Below are 17,452 nucleotides of genomic sequence, written 5' to 3'. Positions count from 1 at the left end.
ATACTTAAAAATTAGATTATGAATTTACAAAACAAGAAACATTTATGGACAGCTGCAAACAAAGACTCAGGATAACCCAGAAGATAAGTCAAAAGGCTGGTGGAGATGGCCCTGTACCAGACAGAAAGGAACGCAAATCAGAATGAAGATCATCATAAAAAGATCACTGGCAGTGTCAGTTAGCTGCTGTGAACCATTAGAGTTCCTGCTGTAGGAAGCAATCCAGATGATTCAACTTAAGAGTCCAAGAAGTATGAACTATCTCGAAAGGCAGCAACAGCTGTAGGAAAGCAAGCCAGGAGTACAGATTTCAGTAGTCCGGGCCAGGAGGAACAGCGTAGGGAGAGTCAGGAGCAAGTCTTGTACCTCACTTTGCCACAGCACATTTTGCAGCTTGGCAAGCGCCACACAGTGTACACCTACAAATCAACTCTTAGCTCAAACCATGTACAAGGCCGCAGCAGTAGCTTCCAACAGAAACGTCATTATATATGGGGCCATGTATTTAAGATTTTCCAAAACTGAAGGCAAGCAATAAAACTGAGAAAGATGTTTTCAAAACCAGAGAAGAGATGAGGCTGTTCCTACTAAACAGGGACTTATTAACCAATTATCTTTTCTCTCCTCATCTCCAACTATAATACCATATACGGTATATTAATATCTCGTTATAAATAACTGGGAGCTATGCAGGCTTGTTAGTTACCAAAGATCTATAGAATTGTGTATTTGGAGCTCACAGATTTTGGAGAATCTACAGATTGAAACAACTGTTCTGCCAATTCCCCTTCTAGGCGATAAAGATGTTGCAGGTACCTAACCACATTTATGTCACCAGGATACTTGGTTTAACATTCTCAGGGATGGGTATTTTAAAAACAGTATCTCAACCTCACATACAAATTCCCTGAAGGGTTTAAAACCTGATGTTATTTCTAAGACTTGTGCCTCCACACATGAATTACAAAATCATGATGTATGAATACATACGTATCACCAAAATGCTAAACCTAATAGTTTAGGAAGCAAAATTTTTTGTTTGTTTAAACATACTGTCCCAAGACTCCTACAACTGCCAACTGAGACATTCTTCTTTCTACTTCTGCATACTTACGATATTCTGCTTACTCTTTATTTAAAATATTTAAGTGACAGCAAATAACCTATCCGAAACCACAAAGAAAAGCAATGTCAAACACAACACCCAAGGGGACAGCAATATGTGTGTCCATCAAAGTAATTTGGATTTTATTCTATTTATGATTCTTCATCTAAAAGTAAGCCTGAGGGAACAAGCATTATCTTTAGCTTGTAAATATGGAAAATTCAGAAATATAATTAGGCTGAAGATGTCCTATAGAAACCAAAACAAGTAAATAATGGCTTTGCTTCTGCATTCCTATAAAGTACTGTTTCACAGGAACTACTGTATAATATTCTCTGGAAAAAGAAAGATGGATGATTATGTGGTTATGTATTGATAATAACTGGCAGCAAGCCAGAAAGAAATATCCATCAGCAGGCAATACTTTCCTCAAGAACAAAATTAAAAGGCAGGGGGCCTTTTGTCATACTGGGAGAACATCAATGGCTTAAATCCCACAGGTTAGCCCCAGAGAGCCAAGACTAATTATTGCTACTGGAATATAATTGCTCAACTGGAAGTTTTTTTAAATAGATTTAGGGATCACGTAACCAGTGATTCTGAAAAAACACTGTCTAAAAGTCTGACTAAAAGTTAAATTCTTGAAGGACCTCTAGCAAGAATGGGCTAGCAGAGAAGGCTAATTAACATGGCTCAGCTCAACCCTTAAAAATCAGCTGTAGCTCCAGATAGACAACTCTGTCCAGAAGCTAAAACCAAAATAGGTGGCAAAGACTCAGAATCATAATTACATAAGTTGACAAACTGAGTACAGTGTAACAAAGCATTGAGATATTATGCAGTAATCATCTTACCTCCTCTGTAAGAAGAGAGGAGTGCAAGCTTTTAGTTTTGCATGCTGGTGACGGTCTGGGAGTTGTTAGGGTATATGGCTCGGTTTATGACTGGGTTCCTTTCTCTCTGCAATTCCTGTCCTTTCAGCTGAAGAAATCACTGCTGGGGTAAGCAGGTATTTTTCACTCAGCTTTGAGAGCAGGTATTTCACTGAAAACCCCAGGCAGGCTGATTCAGTTTTAAAATCCTAGGAGCTCAAATCATCATGGTAGGTTTTAATAATTACTGCATGAATTAAGGCTAACCTTTGCTGCTGGCCCGGCAAGACAGTCTATTAAACACATATAATCAATTTTCATTAATATTATTTAACAGAAAAAAAAAATTTAATTGTCCAATGGGATTGCTCATGGTGGAAGAGTAGTTTCATCTGCTCCAACTTCCCAATGTTTTTTCTGTTTTTTTTTTTTTTTTTTCCAGTTTCCTTTTTTTAATAATCTATCTGGACTTTAAAAAGCTTGACCTAGCAGTTCATCAGGACTGTACACTTTGCTACTCAAAAGAAATATTTCTAACATGTCCATAAGCTTCAAAAGTGTTGCTGAACACAGTCGTTAGATGGCAAAGATAGCCACAGGAATACATGCAGCAAAATTTGAAAGGGAAATGCTGCTGCTGCAGTTCTCTCCACAGCTCCTGTTTTAAAAGACAGGTATCTCAGGATTTAGAGGAGTGATGCATTAGCAAGCCCAATTATCCACGTATGCCTAGTCTCCTCAAAGACAAGCTCACTGGGCCCTGATACGATCAAGAAAAAGTGAATTAGGATGTCTTCTCAGCAGGGAACAATTACAGCTACAATGACTACTGCGTATTAGATCTTGAGCTATACAGCACTGCAGCCTTGGAGTAGGTCTTACAAATCTGAAACAGCTCGAAGAACTTTCAAAGCCAGTCTTAGCTTATCCCAAAACTCAGAGAGCCAAATGTAAAAGTATCCACACAGGGAAATGAAACACAAACCCGTTGTTTTAACAAGCACATTCAGCACATGAAATTCTGCTTAGGAAACTGAGCAGTGAAGAAAGCTCAAAAGTTTTAGTGGTCAAAAAGCAGGTCCCACCTCACCCACCTTCAGTCATTTCGAAGTGCTGCACTCACAGAGGCACTGTGAAGCTGGCACTGGGAGAAGACCCATGGGCTTTCCCTGTCCATGATAGCAAAATATCTGTGTGACAGTTGTACATTACAAGGATGCTATCTTGCAGCATACACATCATGTATTTTAATTTTTTTTTTTTTTTTTTTTTTTTTAGTTTGGCCAAATACATGTAAGGAAGACTTTTTCTTATTTTTTTTTGTTTTTAGATGGCAGCCATTCTCATCTAACTTCCTATGTTGTAGATGCCACTTTTCAGTGAAAGAACACAGAAACTTAATCAGTCTCCGTTGTACAACTAGTTGATGGACAACAATGATCAGCTATTGGAAAAAAAAAAAATTCTTTCCTCTTTTAAAATATTTTATTTTCTTAAGCCAAACAGGACTTCTGAGTTTTCCAAGAAAGAGATTTATTTTTTTCCATGAACTTCTCAATTTCAAGAAACTAAATACTGGAATAAAACTCTCAGCATGACAAGTGAAGATTTAAACACTTCCAAAATGGAACAACAATGGGACTGATGTCAAAGTGCAAGACAAGTGTAACAAATATCATCTGGGTGATCTATACACACACGACACATTCTGCATGTCTGATTGGCTTCCATTTGATGCTAAAATCAGTTGGCTGACTTCCCAGAAAGTAACTGGATCAAGTCTCTACCAATCTATCTTTCCATTAAATCCTGCTAATAAACTCCCTCCTTCCTGGCATGATGATTCGCAGTATCTACCTTAGAAGGAAACATTTTTTTCAAAGTGAGATCAGCTACGAAAATGCTTCATCAAAGTGAGCGAGGAAAAAAATTAGGGAAGATTTTATATGCTCACATAAAAAGCAGTACATTCAGCTAATAGCATTCATTACAGTGCCCTCAAACTCAGCGAACCTACAATGACTTACCTCACTGAAGATCTAGCACTGACAGCCTAAAGCATGTTTACTCAGGGGTTTTAGGGCAGTATTGTCTTGTCTTAAGATCAAATGTTTGAATGGAGGGGAGGGGTTACCAACACTGTAACAATATTTACTCATATATTCAGGCTCTGAATCAATTCTACAGACTTTACAAGTGTGTCTTTTGTGGGAATGTTCAAATACTTGCATTTTTAATTACTTTTAATGAAAAAAATATTTTAAAATATAGTTCATATGCCAATCATTTTCCCTTTAGTTAATAATCAGTTTCTATAAAACAACTGACATGACATTTTACACAAAGTTACTGCTACTGCATTTGCCTTGAATACATGCTCTTTTTGACTCTTACCTTCACATTTTCTGGATGAAGCCCTCCAGGGTGTTTGTCCATGTACTGACATAAATCAGTGTGCTAAAAGAAAGTCAGATGGAAAAAAGGGTATTAATATCTGTATGACTGCAGCAATAAATATCCTTCTCCTTGGGAGTGGACAGAACAAATGGAAAATAAAGACATTTTTCAGTTACACATGCACACACACACTTGTACTTTTACACTCCCATTTTATTTAACAACCTTGGTAATTTGACTGATATGAATATTCACAAAAAGTAGATTAAATATTTTTTTCCTAACATCCTGTATATAGTAAATTACTTACTTGAATTTTTCATATAATTTTATACCTGGTAAAGACAATATCGCCATAAGGCAAAGACAATATCGCCATAAGGCAAAGACAATATCGCCATAAAGGTAGTATCTGGAGGCAAGAGGAAGAACCTAAAGGGAAAACTCTCAAACGCTACTCTCACTATTCACATTAAAACACTGTCTTTCAAATATAATTTCATGGTGATCCTAGATTAAGACAGTTTAATGGTTTAGAAAATAAATCTGAAAGACATTGCATAACAGAGTATTGAATGATACTTTCCAGCTCCAAAAGAAGCACATATTATGCACATGTACAGCTATTAAGTACAACTACTTTAGAAAACAGCTTCACTGAAGACTCCAAACTTTGTTTTCACTTCATAGTTGCCTATATTCCCGCAAATATACCATAAAATCTCTTCAGAAAATAAGCAGGCTTGCAATGTATAGTTTAATATTATTTTTAATTAATAAGTATCTCTTGCTTTTACTATGGAAACACTATTTTCACTGAATTATTCTCTTGCATTTCTTCACTTTCCTTCCAGTCAGCAGCACACTTTCACTGAAGTGGCATGTTGCTTCTCTGATTTGCTTGTATAACTCAGCTTCTGGAATTATGTTACAATTATGTACAATAAATAAACAAAGCAAAAATATGCACTAGTTTAACCACCAAAAACTCAGAGACTGACTCTGCCTTTCACATCTGGTTTCTGAACACATCTGGCAAAAATCATCCAGCATTCCTTGAAAAGCTACTTGGCAATACCTGCCTCACATACAGCCCAACTAAACATAGGCAGTTTTCAAGGTGAGAGTTTTGGACAAAAGCTGCCTTCAACATAGCAGAATGGTTTCTCTGTGCAGCATTTCCAAGTCCAGGAGCCATTCTCCAGTGCTCTTTTGCAGAGTTATATGGATACATAGGAAAGTTCACATCTTCCAAGACACAAAATACGTGCTAGCCACAACTGTTCTGTATAATCTCTTCTGAAGTCATAAACTACAAAACCACACTGTGCACGTAGAATTAACATTGCAATGACATAAGATACACTGGTTGACTAGGTTGTGCACTAGAACACCTTTTTTCAGGGATTCTTACGTGGCTTCAAGAGAGCAAGTGCCCTGACTGCAGGAAATCACTTGAGTCCCAAAATGAACAGTGTGAGTATCACAAGGGCAGAGGGCATGCTCAAACAGGCAAACCACACTAAATACAACACAACAGAGCTTCTTCCAAAACACAAGCTACAGTAAGCAATACTTCAATTAATAGTTAACAGATCAATAAATACATTTACAAAGAAAATTAAAAAATACACCTCTACCACTGAAAAGCTACTGTCAGTGAAGTGTATTTTGTGTAAAGTCTACGTTTGCTTAAAGACTTATTCCTAGTTTCTGTAAAATCTATGGCCACTCCAGGTACGTATTCCTCTTCTTCCAGTTAGTTTTCTGGGGCTGTATAAATAAGCCATGCCAAAAACAGACCAGTCATCCTTCCATATGCATCACCACATTACCCAGTTTTGTCTTGTTTTATTCTACCAACACCAAGGAAAGATACTTGAACAAAGTCATCTGCTAGCCTTGCCATTTGTCACTAACCCCTGCGCAAGAGTCTGCCTCTGGCAAAGTATCAGCTGAAATACTATTACTGCAGGTGATGGCTGGTGTCAAATAAGTTTGAGGGGTTCCCCCCATTTTAATGGGTTATTTGTTATTGAAGAGAAATGCCACCCTGGTGGAATAACACATTCTCTTTAACTTAAATACAAATTTTTGAATAGTGACAGCAGCTGCAGTGCTTGGGAGAAGTTTAAAGAAAAGCCTGAAGTTTTGCTTTAGAAAGGCTGGCACGGTGAACAGGGCAGTGCTGTCCCATCCCTATCATGGTGCCTCAGATGGACCCATCACAACCCCCAAGCACAGCATGCTTCCTCACATGGGCTGGTTGAAGGAGGAGGATTATTATTCCCCTGCAGTTCAGTCTTCAGCCTTCGTTGGTCACAGACAACCTGGTAGGTAGGAAACTTACTGCCTCCTTCACCTTCTACTGATTTCTACAATTGGCAACTAGTCAGTCAACAGAAACCCGATTAGAGGAAGACAAACCCAAAGCTACTTCTTAAGGTCCCATCCCTGAAGCCCCAGCACCCCAGCTGCTCACTAGTGGCACTCTTCTATTCACCAAAAGCTTTCTTAAGAACATCCCCTTCAGAGTCACATCACTAGGAACAGCAATGTCATCTTTTTACTTCCAATATACTTGCAAAGAATTGTGAGGATAACTCCATTTTCTTACACTTACATTTCAGTTATTATTTGGATGCATTTCCTCCTGACATGAACATCAACAATGATCCTATTTGTGTTTTGCATCATTCACCTCTTATTCCTACCTCAAGGACCAGGACAACCAGGACAACCTTCTGCATCAGTAGTTCTCTCCTTCACAAACCAATTGCTCACATCTATCTAAAATTCAACGTAAGCAGCAGTTTCTACAGAATCCTGGAAACCTCACAGAGTCAATTGTGCAGCAGTCTTTTGGCATACATTTTTTCCCCCCACACATGCTACAGACACAGAGAAACCTCTACCAAATCTTTATTCAGACAATAAACAGAAATGGAAAGTCTCTTCTGTTCAAATCTTTCAAGAATTTGCCCTCATAAAACTATGTTAGAGTCCTTCTCATAAAAGCAACTAAACACAATGGTACCAACAGGGAAAGCAACTTATAGAGTACATTGTTCCTCACTAAAAAAAAAAAAAAAAAAAAGGTAGCAGAAAAGCAAAGGCAGCATCAGCTGCTCTTCTTTTCCCAAGCTAGGGACTCAATGCACAGTGAATTAAATATTAGTATAGCCAGGAAAGCTGACAGCACTGCAGGGAGAGCTATTTCTAAACCTGTTCTCCCTTTTGGCAGGCAAGTGTCTGCTTCAGTGCTTGTGTGTTCAACTTACATTGAAGTCGACATGAACACAAGTTTCAGGAAAGTATTAAAAAAGAAAACAGAAAGCAAACTGGATGAAAGCAGTTTTCTAATGGTATTCCATGAAACTGGTACCATACAGATGAATGGAGTCTTTTTCTTCACCGCAATATTTTGAGGTAAAAGGCAATATGCTTTCCCAAGTGGAACAGTGGCTGCAGATACAGTATGCCATACTCTGACACTAGGATCTTTGCTGTGGTTGCCACCTTGATCTAATAAAATATATACCCTAAAGAAAAATTCAAGATACAATTTACATATTGGCAGTGACATAAAACTATGCTGAAACAAGGCAGGAAGACAAGAAACAAACCGACCAACACATCTTTTACAGTCCTTTTTCCTCTGTCTCAGAGGGTGAGGACACCTCACAGGGAAGCAGAATACACTGTGAATGCAGTACACAGACTTCCAAGTAATTGCAAATATCTGTCACACACATCCTGATCCCAGGTGGACCTGGCTAGACCAAGTCTGCTTTGAGCTAGCTTTTAACAACTCTATCAGCCACACCGTTAATCCCCAACACACATAAATCACCCCAAGTAATTCCATGATGACAGAACATATGATATTTCAGCTTAAAGTCAAAATCCCATTAAATCCTGCTCTTAATACTCCACCAGTTTACCCACACTTATATGCACAAATAATCTATTAGCACTCATCTGTTCATAACAGCTACACAAAACCAGTAAATAGAGATAAATCAAGTTTCCATAGTGAAGAATTCTAAAAGCTTGGAAAATCCAAAATTAATGGGATTTATCCAACCTTTTACTTGTTTTTCCAATAAATGTACATTATAACTTTTTAAATTTGTAATGTGATCACATACTTTTTTCCCCTCACAGGATTAGACATACTCACTGAACAGAATAGGAGGTACTTGATTACAGAACAGCTGTGCTGTTTTTATGGTGGGGTTTTTTTTTCCAATTCTCACGCAGCTTGCAGTCTCTGGCTTATTTACTACTTTGAAGGCAGAAATATTAATCTCCCAGGATTTCCTGCCCTGCTTATTGCTACATTATTCACACGCTTCACAAACATAAAATAATTTCACAGCAATCCAGGGGAGATGTGGCATTATTCCCTTTTATCAGGTAGGGAATTGAAGCAAAGAGAAAAAAGTCTTAAGTATCACTGATTTGGCCAACTTCATTTAAAGCACTTTGGTTTTGACTTTTCAGAGTATTTGGCACTATTTTGCCTTCTGTGTTTTGACTGACTTCAGTTACAGCTGTGAATGTATAACACTTGAAAGGGAGACTGAGAATCTCATGCTTGAATAGCAGAAGTCGGTCATATCTGAATTGCGATGACAGCAATTTGTGATGGTGATGATGATTCCCAATATAGCAGGGATGGAACCCAGTTCGCTATGGCAGTATTACCTCCCTTATCTTGAAATGATACTTTGAATGAGGCAGGAACGCCAGAAGACACCCTAGTTCCAACATCCACAAAAAAATGAGAAAGGTTCAACCACCACCACATGCCTTCACCACACAGTCCTCTGCAGAGCTGCACAACAGGCTCTTCTACAAGGATGGCAAAAGGAGATTGTATGGGCCATCTTTATCTTGGTGTCATCTAATTTTAAGATCTTGACTTTGCCACCTCACTAACACAACAATGTTTTATACAAAATCTGATCTGCTTTAAGTGAACAATTTGATCTCTTCTCCCACTACTGTCTCCCCCAGGAACAATTTCACTTCCTCTGGGGATGCAGTCTACAATATTTGAAGTGAAAGACTAAAGCCAAGTCTTCGAGAGGAGAGGGGGAATCTTCAAAGACATAGTTCTTAAGTACAAATGACATTTTTTCTGAAGCCTATCACTTGACTAAATTTGGGGTGATTTTCAAAATAATAGCTCAATGCTACCCACACCACAAAGGCTACGCATTCTCCAAATTCCAAGCTCATCCTGTAAGGCTTGAATATTTACAATAAGGGTCCTCCAGCTACAGGTTTAAGATATCTTGGCCATTTTGGCTGAAATTAAAAATAAATATAGGCAACCTGAGGCAGATTTTGGCATCTTATTTCTTCAAATAGTTGTATTTTACTACAGCTCTAGGGCTGTGACTTTACTTCAGGGTTCTGGCACACACAGCTACACATCCTTGAGAAGGCTCTGTCAAGCCTTTGTGCTACCTTCTCTCAGCAAGTTAAAACACAAACCCTTTCCTCAGCACACATCTCAAGTAACTAGACCTCTACTACAAAACCCCTGACCCTTCCTGGGGTAGATGCCATGAGTTCTGGTTAGACCAGAGACCACACAACAAGGACAGGAAATACAAAACTCGTGCTCAGCTATGCTAGTTCAACCATTCTCCTGTTTCCAAACTGTATGTAGAAGCACACCAGCCAATACCCATTTCTGACCCACACTTCAATGAATTTCAAGTGTTTTCCTCCCTATGATGGAGACAAGTATCACAACTCCTACAGGTACATGAAAATGAGGGAGAGATTAAGTTACTTATCCAACATAACTGCTCAGAGTCTAAATAAAAATCAACAAAGTTGTACAAGGATTAAGCAAAATCCAGCTTCGGTCAAGGAACAAGGAAAAAACCCAACGTAAAATTAAAAAAAAAAAAAAAGCATGCTTGCTCAGACTCTCTCTGTAATGTTTTCCACTCATTTCTCCCACACACCATCAACTACCATGACAATACTGCAAAAAGTTTCATTTACCTTATGAAATATTGACTCCAGTGCCACATGAACTGGGGTTTTGCTTTAAAATTGTGACAGTGTATAAGTGTATGAAGGTCATTACTATTCAGCAAGACTCTGGTTTATGTTAGTAGACACATGCATGTTTATGTTTGTGAGCATACTGTGTATAAGCATCTGCTGAAGGGAAAAGAATCCAGGCTGATATTTATACAGCTGAAGCATCCTACTTCTGGAAAAGAGAGAGTATGCAAACAGAAAAAGAATGAGACAAATGTTGATGGTTCAGACTCCTCCCTTCTTCCCTTGAAGAAGGAATTCTAATTATGAATAAATGAGTAAACCACAAGCTACAAATGTCCTCAGATACGCTCTGTGCTTTGCTTTAACATCAACTATTTTGCTCAGTTATCTTGCTCAGAAATCAGAGGCTCTGCTACCAAACACAAACATGTTCAGACAAAGGGCAAGACATCTTCTTTCAAAGGCACGGCCAGTGACATGAAATGAGTCCAACCTTGCCAGCCCTTTTCCATAATAATAACGTGACTGTCATTCTCTTCTAATTAAATTAGTCACTTCTACTTCCCCTGCAATACATTCTTTTTCCCTCCTCTTCCTCAGTCATGATAAATCTCCATGTGACTTAGCTGTCCCATAATTCTGCCTAATTGGTTTCAGCTGTCATTTTTGAAGCTGAAATGCACGAAGAGCCTGGGGCTTGTGAATGGAACAGGAAGCATTTCCAACCGCATTCCCATCATGTAAAACCAGCAATGTGAAAGAACCCTTCCATTAAAACAAAAACGGGAGTATTTGGCTGCCGGCAATGCCATCATGCAGCAGACAGATTGTGCTGCTCCACTGAGGCAGCGAGGCTGTTGCGAGCCATTTTTCTCTGTTCAAAGGAGAGCACACATTATTTATGCCCTAGCAGTTTTACTGACTAAAATACTTTTCCTTTTGTCACCAACAAATTCTTAAACCGATAATATAATTTACCAATAAAAGCACAGGCAGTAGGAATATTTGAAGTGACAGGAGAACAAAGAAAAGTTAATTCTCTTTAAATGACATCTATCCTCCAACCTAAGTGCTCTGCAGATTACTGCACCACAGTTTAAACTAATTTCATGTTGCTGATATTTTCAGAAGTGTCATAGGTTCTTATTTTCAAGTATTTCTGTGGCTTCCCACTACGAGACAATGCAGGGTTAGCCATGCTAACAAAAAATACCCTACAAGCTATCTCTGGGTGATACCTAAGCAACTTCCAGAAAAGCAGCAGAAGGCAATAGCACCAGCTGGGCTGAGCAGCAGGGGAAAGATATATATTAGGGATTCAAAAAAGAAAAAAAACATGACACAAGACATCTTCAATGAAAACAATTTTGCTAACAGATGTTTCTAGTGACTTGGATTTCTCTCTCACTGTCAACAAAGATAAATACACTTCAAAACACATGAACAATACTATGTAGAAAAGGAGTTTGGGTGGTGGGGGACTACATAATACATATACAAACCTACCTGAAAATCCTAGAGAGAAAAGGGAATGCACAATTCTCTGATTTTGGTTGCTATTAGAAAATATATATTTATTTATTGATACAAAGTCTCTGTTTGTTGCACAAAGAGCAATCTGCTCTGTGACTCTGACCAGTGAGACACACTCTGCCATAGAAAGAACTGCTGGATGAGATAAAATCTTCAACAGAATCCTGTTTTCTAAAGATGCCAGTTCATTCTCTTATTCTCTGGCCATCTTAATTATATCAGTCTTTTTAGTAAATCGGGTTAAAGAGACAGTAAACAATTTAGTGAGATTATTTTAACAAAAGAATGGCATCTCAAAAATCATCAGGAATTCCTGTTTAGTATAATCAAAACTTAGCAGATGATCATCAGCTTGTGTAAACTGCGATGAACTTATAGTCCCCAAAGTCAACAGGGCTGGGACAATTTTTACAAGTTGAGCAACTTGTAATACATGTGCCCACACAGATGTGTGTGTGCGCTTTTTCTTTAATTTGCTAAATCATTAGGTTTTCATAGCACTGACCATTAAATCCACATATACAAAAAAAAAAAAAAAAAAATTGAAGATACAAACAATTTCTCGTTAGAGCATGGCAGATACCCCTAAGGTCCTGGTGAGAGTAGTCACTCCAGGACCACATAAGCAGAACACTTACACGATAGGGAGGCTGACAATCACCATACAGCCACACTACGTCTAGTATCCACACTAACACTGGCACAGTACTGGCTGTGGGTAGTATAGACATATCCACACAAACTGAGCTGGCACAAGAGCTTTTGCTATGGTGGTGTACTGGGCTACAAAAAAATGCCATCTTCAGGGCAGGAAAAAAGCAGTGCAAACACTTTCTCTAAAAGCTTTGGCATCCTATGGTAGACTTCTCTTCACTCTGGCTGAGTGACTGTTTTCTGCCATGCCTCCTAATCCTAACTGTCCATGCATGATCACAAATTTAATAAAAATTTTATAGGGAAAATTGCAGTTCAGACTGCAAGGCGCACAAAAGAAGAATGATGCTTCCATGGATTGTATCCTCTTTACTCAAAGTAGTAAAACAAGAAAAAGTGAACAGGCCTTTTTAACTTTCAAGTGTTGGCTCTGTTTATTACTCAAGCTTGTTTCTTGATTTCTCTTATTCACAATTCCTTAATTATTTTTTGTATCATAAAACATATTATAAAGATATCTTCAATTATTGATCTCTTCACTCTGACTCCAGGGTTTTTATTATTATTATTTTGCCAGAATCGCTCACCCAAGTTTCTGTTTTTAAAGATTTCATAGATGTATTTTTTACCCATATTATTAAATTAGTACAAAGCTGTATACTTCTAGTTCAGAAAGGAAAACAATTATTTTTAAGATTTAGAATTATGGCAATCATCACTCTCCAAACAGCTAGTTTTGGGTTGGTGTTTTGTTTGTTTGTTTGTTTTTTCAATCTGCACTGAATAAATCAGAGCTTCTCCTTTTAAGAGGAATTAAACAGCAGTTACAACCCACATTATTAAAGAGCCTGAGAAAAAAGTTTAATTAGATTGGACCGTTTCTAGTACAAGTTGAGATACTGTCACGGTTCACTTCAGAGCGACTTGGACAATGCCAGTTTATTACTGAAATTAAAAGGAATGTGTGGGATGCCACCAGAATATTACTGACGGTAGAGCTGTCCAGAAATCTATAACATAGAAATAACCAATTACTAAAAAAAAACCCCCCACAACAAAACCAAACTAAAACTAGAAGGATTTTTTAAAAAATTTGTTTAAAGTAGTAAAATAAACTGACATTTTTTCTTCAGTTCCTGATACAGGAAAGTAACAGTGTAATAACTTCACTGAAAGACTACAGGTATTCATATTTAACTGATAAAAATTAAGATGCAGAAAGATACACATAGAAAGGATCTCAAAAAGAAAAAATAATCAACTTACCTATATCTATTATCAATGACATGTCATTCTGCTGATTATCTGTCTAAACTGTTCTTAAAGACTGCCAGTATTAGAGAGACCATCACCCCATAGTAGCTTCTTCAGTGCTTTACTATCATTACCATTAAAGACACATTCCTATAGTTTAATCTTGCTCTTCCTTACTGCAATTTCAGATTTTCTTTTTTATCCTTTTTACCACTGACATGAAAATAGGTCACTGTCTTTCTCTCCAATCTATTTAGAGGTTTGTAACCATCTCATCCTTTTTTCCCCAACTCTAAACAGCCCTACTTACTTTGACTTTTCCTCAGAAAGATTTATTCTAGATGACTGGTCATTCTTGGTTTTTTTTCCTCTCAGGTCTCCAGTTGATTCATGCTTTCCTTGTGTGTACAAATTTACCATTTACCTGTGTTGAGTAGACTGGTATTGCTGGCATATGCATGTGGTTTTGATGGACTACAATGACTTTTGAAATTTTTATCTGTAATTTAGGAAAAAACTAATTGAGACCTGTCAGTAGATAGAATATCTCACATGATTTTCAGTGTTCCATCTGTCAGCTCAACTCTCAATGTTTTTTATGTTTTGATTTTGTTGTGGTTTTTTTTAAATGCTAAATACACTTATTAATACTTAATAAAAAGAATAAATAATAGATGCTACTTATTAAATGGTGCAACGCACACTGCAAGTCTAATCAATATTCAGTGAGATTATAAAAAACATGAGTAAATTGTACAAAGAATAGACACTCAATAGACACTTGTAAATCTTGATTAATCTTATTAACACATCTATTCATCAGTATACATCCTCCATATGAAGTTTAAACAAGCTTTGTGAGATCCTGCAAAGTCAGGATGAGGCAAACTCCTGCTAGACCTGTGTAAACTATAGCCTAGCAAGAGTATTTTTATTTAAATATGAATACAATTTTTCATTCTTTCTTTCCTGCCGATTCCCATGTCTGGCACAGTCTTTACCTCTCGGCAAAGCACCAAGCAATTTCCTTATGAAATCCCTACCTCCTGAAGCTGACTTTGCATTCCCAACCTATACTTGGACATCAGCAGCTCCTGTCTCTGATCTGCTGATTAAAACTTGAAAAACAAGGCTTTCCCAAAAGCTGTATTCCCTTACTGCCTCTTAGTAGTTGAGGGATTTTCCTTCCTCTCTGCTTCCTCTCAGCCTTGCCCTGTCATCTTTTTGACTGCAATTTAAGTAGCGCAACTTGGGGCAAGCCTGGGACATGAGGCAGGGGTTAAACCAACAGGAGAATGGCTCCTTCTCTGGTCAAGGCAAATGGAAGCTACTAAATTCAGCTGCTCCCAAGCTGGGAGCCCTCAACAGCTCTGCTCCTTCCCAGGGTGGATGAAGCAAGCAGGGGTGTCTGCCAAGAGAGTGGCAGGAGGCATCTAGCTTATTGCAGAGCTTCACTAGCTTTCAGTCCTCACTTAGCGTGGCCGGACAAGCACCTTGTCCTCAAACAGGAGGAAAATTGCCATTGTTTCACTCTCACATCGAAATAAGGTAGTGCAGGCTCCAAATAACTTTCACTCTCAATCAAGGAGTAGAAGACCGTTTGTGCTCAGTTTCCCTAATTTCCAGTAGCTATTAAGCACCGCTGAACAATCCTAGTGAACAGAGCTCAAAAGCAGCTCTGGGACTCTACCGATTTTCCCTGCTCTCTCACCCACTAAAATAATGTGCCTTTTTTTGTTTGTTTTCACAAACAAGCAGTGCCATCCTACCTTCAGTTCCAACACATGTTCCCTGATAAAATAAATAAAAACAGGAAACCAATAATAGTGTTTAATCCAAATTATCGAAAGTTATAAGAAATGCAAAATTTTCAATGCAAAATTTTTGGATCCTTTTAGGTAATGAGTCTTAACCATTTCCTTGCATAATACTTTTCTATGATGTTGCATGACAAACTCAAAATCTCAGGTTTTGAAACTTCAGCTCTGTAACTCTTAATTCTGATAAGCAGTATATATCTTAATTTCCAATCAGCGTTAAAATGAAAAACTCACACCTTTTTTTTTCTTAAAGAAAATGGGAGAAAAATGTAACTAATGAACTTTACTAAGCCACCTCATTGTATAACAACCTATTTTAGCTGCTATAATGAAACAATGAGAGTTAAACTTTCTTCTTTAATGGAAAGTAATGTTTAAGAAGGAAAAACATACACAAAGATTAAAACAGGCAAGGTAATTGAAAATGTTTGGTTTTAAATTACACTATTAGATTAGTCTGGAGCTTTTTCACTGTTGAGACAGAAATAATATTACTCATTACTCATAATTCCAATTATAAATGTATCTGTTCTTGTTTCAAATCTAGTTCATAAATATTGAAAGCGTAATGTAAAGTACTGCTATACCAGCTCACTTTTATGACAGGAATAGAACAAGTTGCTGGTTCATTTATTGATAATAATATACTTACATAATTATGCATAATACTAAAAACCTCATTATCATTCTAACAAGCCTGTAGCAATATGTATTGGTTAGGATTGCCTTTCAGCAATTAAGTGTTTCTAAATACAGTCATCTTCCTTTTAAATAAACAAATGAAGAAACAAATGGTAGCAGCTAATGATCATTTTAGAACAAACAGATGTGAATTCATCTTCAAAGATCTCTCAATATGCCTGAGATCTCACCGGTAAAATTCATCATTTCCTTGGGCAAAGTATCAGTGACACTTGCACTACAGCTGGCGTATATACCCACAAGGTCATATAAACTAACACCTAAACAGAGCCTGGAGAGGAGGGGAACAAAAGTTATGTGAACAGTCATACTCCTCCACTGAAACGTAAAGCTGAACTGACCCTTTTCTTTTGGGAGTCATTGCAGTCTTAGATACCATACGCAAAGTGTGTCAAAATTTCACATTTTGTTTTCAGGTCTTGTTTAGCACTTCCCAGTTAACTATATGGAAACCATTTTCTCTACCCTTCATACATGACAGACTCATCAGCCCTTCAGGTTTCGCAGAGGTGATTCCAAGCAGTTCATCCTCAAAACTCCTCAGGTGACGAGCAATGGCTCTTAGTCATCCAGTAACAGAATTGAGCTCTCAGCTCCCTTTTCAGTACGCTTGAATGACCAACAATAATCATAGCTGATATAAGAATTATCAAAGCATACAAAGAAATTATGCCTTACTAACAAGGTACTGTATATATTAAACTATTTTCAATTAAGTTCTTTCATTCAAAAGGAGCAAGCCCCCCTTCCCTTCTTCCACATTCATCACCAGAATATTCATATGGAGAATGAACTTCTCCTGATCTTCAACTGTCAGAAAGAATTTTTTAAGATTGACTTTTCTTGCTTCTGGGGACCACCAAGGTTAAAGTTAAAAAGCTCTGTCATGTTTTCATCTGACAGGCTTCCATATGAAAAAAAATTCTAATTTGAGGTACCAAGAGAATTTAATCACTGCCATGTTTCCTTTCAGAAGCTATTCTGCTTTCAGCTTTTACCTTATTATGGCAATGCATTTTTCAATGAAAGGTGCTACAAGAAATTAAATTTCATTCTACTCTTTCATGGTCAATGCTGAAAAC

General features: G+C 37.6%; 1 protein-coding gene across 6 annotated transcripts in view; it reads right to left on the bottom strand.

Annotated features, from left to right (window-relative positions):
- The window catches only part of CDK14 (cyclin dependent kinase 14), a 321,627-nt gene that overhangs the window by 166,910 nt on the left and 137,265 nt on the right, over positions 1–17,452 (bottom strand). For all 6 annotated transcript variants that reach the window (XM_074835205.1, XM_074835223.1, XM_074835248.1 and 3 more), the window contains one exon: positions 4,372–4,434. In XM_074835205.1, coding sequence (XP_074691306.1) covers positions 4,372–4,434 — 63 coding nt within the window. The remainder of the gene's footprint in view (positions 1–4,371; positions 4,435–17,452) is intronic.

The sequence above is a fragment of the Strix aluco genome, chromosome 1, assembly GCF_031877795.1.
Source record: "Strix aluco isolate bStrAlu1 chromosome 1, bStrAlu1.hap1, whole genome shotgun sequence".
Taxonomy (NCBI): Eukaryota; Metazoa; Chordata; class Aves; order Strigiformes; family Strigidae; genus Strix; species Strix aluco.
This window is presented reverse-complemented; position numbering and strand designations above follow the sequence as displayed.